This window comes from Primulina huaijiensis, chromosome 3, assembly GCF_012295235.1.
Source record: "Primulina huaijiensis isolate GDHJ02 chromosome 3, ASM1229523v2, whole genome shotgun sequence".
Lineage (NCBI taxonomy): Eukaryota > Viridiplantae > Streptophyta > Magnoliopsida > Lamiales > Gesneriaceae > Primulina > Primulina huaijiensis.
Window position 1 is genome coordinate 19,234,656 of NC_133308.1, and position 5,217 is coordinate 19,239,872.

Below are 5,217 nucleotides of genomic sequence, written 5' to 3' on the forward strand. Positions count from 1 at the left end.
ACAAGATTTTAATTGCTCCAAATGGGATTGATGCCCATATATTGATAGAGTTTCTTCTATCAACTGGAAAATTATGATTGACATTAATAATGATATCATTTAAGTATTTTTAATGTATTTCAACTAATTTTCACACATTAATTAATCATTTTGATTACTTTTTTTCACACATATCCAACACTTTTAACTCGTTTTAAAATAAGAATATAAAATTATAAGAATTTAAAATGCTATACCAAATCCAAAATTAAATTTTCTTACCCATCTATTCTATGTTATCGAGCACGAGATTATTATCGCCTCTATACATAACTTGTACATGTAAATTAAAGAATTTTCGTGTTAAGTAATTTTTATGTAAAAAAATCTAAAAATTTTGGAGATTGTTTTTACATGACTTTATAATAATTAATTAGAATAATTTATGACATATGATAGGTTTTGTTATTTATAAATTTATGTATTTTATAGACTAGAAATTTTTTTTAAAAAAAAATCTCGTAGTTAAATTTAAATAAAATCGATACATGCAGTTTTGTATCTCCATAAATTTACTATAATTTAGTTTTTTTTTATTTTGATATTAAAAAGTATATAAAATTATGAGACAAAAACTTGTATGAGACAGTCTCACGGGTCGTATTTTGTGAGACGAATCTCTTATTTGGGTCATCCATGAAAAATTATTACTTTTTATGCTAAGAGTATTATTTTTTATTTTGAATATTAGTAGGATTGACACGTCTCACAAATAAAGATTCATGAGATCATCTTACATCAAATCATGAATATGGAGATTGAGACAATTTCATAAGATTTTCAGTAGGAAAAACAAAATAATGAATACAAATTTGAATATGAAGAGAGAGCTGTAAGAGAAAAGCGCGTACTACAAGTTTTTGTTGTCTACGCGGTTCCCTCCTCTTTATATACCCACCATTCAAGTTCCATTTTCTAACTCGTACGCATCGAATTCCCCTGAAACCTTAAAATTCTCGAGCTGCCGAAAAAGGGATGTTGCAATCCTGCTGTTTCAGGTGCTTGGGGTGGCGAAACACCGATAGTTTGATGTGGCACACGGACCTCAAGCCGCACGCCTCTGGAGACTTCTCGATAGCGGTGGTGCAGGCGAATTCCGTCCTGGAGGATCAGAGCCAGGTGTTTACGTCGCCGTCCGCCACCTACGTCGGAGTTTACGACGGCCATGGTGGGCCGGAAGCTTCCCGCTTCGTCAATCGTCACCTCTTCCCTTATCTCCACAGTAAATTCTTTCTCTGAATTTTGTTTTGGTATTTTTATTTTTTTTTTTGTTTGGGGTTGTGGGTTTCTGTGTTTCCATACACGAAGTTGTAATTTTGTGTTCTTGGCAGGGATAGTTGGGTTTTAGAGTTATTTTTTGTGAATATTTTTGAATCGCAGTGCAAGACGATAAGTTAAAAACAAAGTTTGTTTATTTTTACTCTGCTTCCTGTAGAATTTGCAACAGAGCATGGGGGGTTATCGGCAGATGTAATAAAGAAGGCTTTTAATGCGACAGAGGAAGATTTTACTCGCTTAGTTAAGCGATCATTGCCACTGAAGCCGGAGATTGCTTCGGTGGGATCATGTTGCCTCGTTGGTGCAATTTCAGGTGGTGAATTATATGTGGCAAACTTGGGAGATTCAAGAGCTGTTCTTGGTAGGAGGGGATTCGATGGAGAGTATAATTCGGTTGTTGCAGAACGATTGTCGACCGATCATAATGTGTCGTGTGAGAATGTGAGAAGAGAGGTCGAAGCTTTGCATCCTGATGATTCACCTATTGTTGTCTATTACCGAGGAGTTTGGAGAATCAAGGGTATAATTCAGGTAATCCATTGAAGTCTCCCTTAAAAGTGCATTGGAGTGTAGAATCTAGATTTGGCGAGGTCTTTAATCTGTTCAATGATAGCTTTGGACTTTCTCATTACATCGCTCGAGTCAAGTCCCTTTCGAGAAAATCTAAAACAAGTTTTAGTTTATATTAAGTGTATGAACAATCTCATCCGAGCCAATATCGTTCCAATGGTTTTTGAGAATTGGCATCCACCCAAAATTGCTTGTGTTTAAAGGGATTTGTCTTTTGGCTACTCTTCCAAGAATCAAATACACTGCCTGGTTAGATGTACTACTTTTATATTCTTTCATATTCGATCACAATCATAGCACATATTCTCATAATATCATCTGTTCTCCAGGTGTCAAGATCCATTGGCGACGTTTTTTTGAAGAAACCGGAGTTTCACATAGATCCAACTTTCCAACAACATGGAAATCTTGTTCCAATGAAACGACCACTTTTGTCTGCCGTACCCTCCATCTTGACTAGGAAGCTTAAACCACAAGATTTGTTCCTAATATTCGCCTCCGATGGTCTCTGGGAACATCTGACCGACGACGCTGCAGTTCAAATAGTATCAAAATACCCAAGAACTGTAAGCATCACTCTCCTCGAACCATCCGCATGGACACCTTTGATTAGCTTTTTCCGGTTGAATTCATTTTGAACATGAATCTCTTATTTCATTCATTTCTTGCCATTGCTTTTTAAGTTTGCATTGCATTGGATAAACGTGCAAAAACACTAAACGAACAAGTCTTTCTTTTACTTTGTCGCAGGGGATTGCTAGAAGATTAGTGACAGCTGCTATTCACGAAGCGGCTATGAAGAGAGAAATGAGGTACAGAGATATCAAGAAAATCGAGAAGGGAATCCGAAGGCATTTCCATGATGACATAACGGTTATCGTTATTTATCTCGATAATCACAAAACGTCCAATTCCAACGGCAAACGTGGTACCATCAGCAGCATCACTTCCCCTGTCGATATCTTTTACCACAATTCAGACGAAGTCGAGGAAAGTTCAGGCGACAAGTTTTGTTACAGCGAGCAGGCGCCATCAAGCATGACATATTGACAAGTTTTACAAAAGAATTAATTGATATATTGATATACAGGTTTAGTGTAGATAAACTCATGAATGATAGGTAACTTTCGGAAATAGGGAACTTTGTAAAGTAGGTTCTAAGTTCTGAGGGCCAACTCTAGTTTTGTTCTTTGATTGTCATCGGAGTGTTTCGATGGTTGAAATTGATTGTTTCGAATAATTTGCTTAATCGGTTTGTAAATCTTCTACTACGCATTAGATGTATATGCACCACACTATGTCTGATTATTAGTTTTTATGTCAAAAATATTATTTTTCACAATAAAAATGAACATAATCAGTCCATCTTATGCATATAAATATGTGAGGTCGGAGACTAACTCTAACTTTTTATTGTATGGGTAATTTTTTAAAGATCAATTAATAGTTTTTAGTCACAGGTCAACACCGCGATCATTATTGTTTCGGTTTTGAATTTTTATTTTAGAGATTTAAGTGAAATTTGCAAGTCATATTCCAAAAGCAAAAAAACTATTTTGGTTTAGAATTTTTCACGACGATTTTAATTTCATTTCTCAATATCAACAGAATTTAGCTGATTTTAACTATGTAGTCCACCATAAGACATGTTTTTTTAATCCACCACAACTCCTCTAATGAAGTAGGCAGTAGTCAGTAAACATATGTTTATGTGTATACAATACAAGAGGTAGTGTTATTTGCATTCCAGTCACACTCCAACTAGTTATATTTCCACGAAGCTTGTATTAATTTGATTATGTTATGTTTAGCTTAAAAACGACTAATATTATTGGTAGGGTCGGTTTTGGACTCTTAAAAAGTGACCGAAGAAATATTTCTTGGTCTAAACTGATGAGTCGAATAACTTCATATAAAAGTGCGGAAATAACTCAAGCTGATACAACGAATATTTTGGTAAAACTGATGAACAAAGAATGAAACTGATAAAGGGTGTGTATATGTGCAAGAACTAATCGTGTACAAACAGATAAATGAACACACAACTTTATTTTTAGAAGCTCGAGGATCAAATCTCTTTACGTCTCCGTTTCTTCTGTTGTCGGAAGGATCCCATTATAAGAAGATTTTTAGGCATTGTTTGGTGTACATGATAAGAGGTGATTGATTTTTAATCCTTCACTTATCATGTGCTTGGTGTGCATTATTAAGATTGTGATAGGCCCGTTTAGCCAACACCCGACCCGCACTGTATGTATTATTATGCTTTTGTTGGTGGTTATATAATCCTTTGGGAGATAAGGGATGATGTTTGATTAATTTAAATTTTTCTTTGATATCCTAAAGTTTAAAATAATTATAAATTCAAAAAATTTAATAATATTTAAATATAATTTTTAATTTGACTAATATTATAAATAATTTAATTATTATTGATCATATTTTTATTATTATATTATTTTTAATCGTAATATTATAATTGTTATTAACCATTATTTAATATTCAAATTTGTATTAATATTTAATTATCACAATAAATGCATATTTATGTTATTATCACATTTTAATTATTTTTTATAATATTAATCGATTTTTTTAGTTTTTTCGAAAATTGAAATTAATGAAAATTTAATAATTAATATAATATTTTTATTTTATTTGTAATTTTTTAAATTAATTAATTCTAGAAATTTTATTTATTTAATCAATTATTTCCAGAATATATTACTGATTAATATATGATGATGACATTTTAGTAAATAATAAACAAAAATAATCAAGCAGGTTAAAATCATGTCAAACATCATATAATTTATCAAAGTGTGTTATTTATCCTTACTTTTTATTTTATAATCACTCTTATTATATATCATTTATCATATCACACGAACCAAACGGTGCCTTAATTTATACAAGTCATTTGTATAAACTTATCTCAATTGATGTCAAAATATCAACTGAGACACAATGCGTACTCAGTCGCTCGAGATGTGAAGCCCTGACCTACAACAGATCAACTAGATGACAAGCCTGGAGATGAACTCTAACAACTACAACCATTTTCTTCTACTAATTAGAATAGATTTGTGTGAAGGTTGAGTTACTGTGCAGAATTGCTCAACGGTGAGCACTCTTGATCCTTGAAGAGATAATATGGAGATGAAGTTGTGTTCTGATGCTCGAAGGTGCTCATGATAAGACGGTGAAATGTGAACATGAATACAAATGCTTCTCAGTTTGGAAGAATGGGCATCCATGGTGATAATAGAAATTTACTACAATATTAGATAACGACGATATGCCTTCTTAGTGTTCTCGATCACCTTCGAT

At 32.9% G+C, this 5,217-nt stretch overlaps 1 protein-coding gene across 1 annotated transcript; it reads left to right on the forward strand.

Moving 5' to 3' along the window:
- The first annotated feature begins 931 nt into the window (after nt 1-931).
- On the forward strand, nt 932-2,944 carry LOC140973588 (probable protein phosphatase 2C 63). Its single transcript, XM_073436518.1, has 4 exons — nt 932-1,261; nt 1,475-1,848; nt 2,217-2,453; nt 2,638-2,944. Exons 1-4 carry the CDS (start codon nt 1,015-1,017, stop codon nt 2,935-2,937), a joined length of 1,158 nt encoding a protein of 385 aa, XP_073292619.1. The 5' UTR covers nt 932-1,014; the 3' UTR covers nt 2,938-2,944.
- The last annotated feature ends 2,273 nt before the right edge of the window (nt 2,945-5,217 follow it).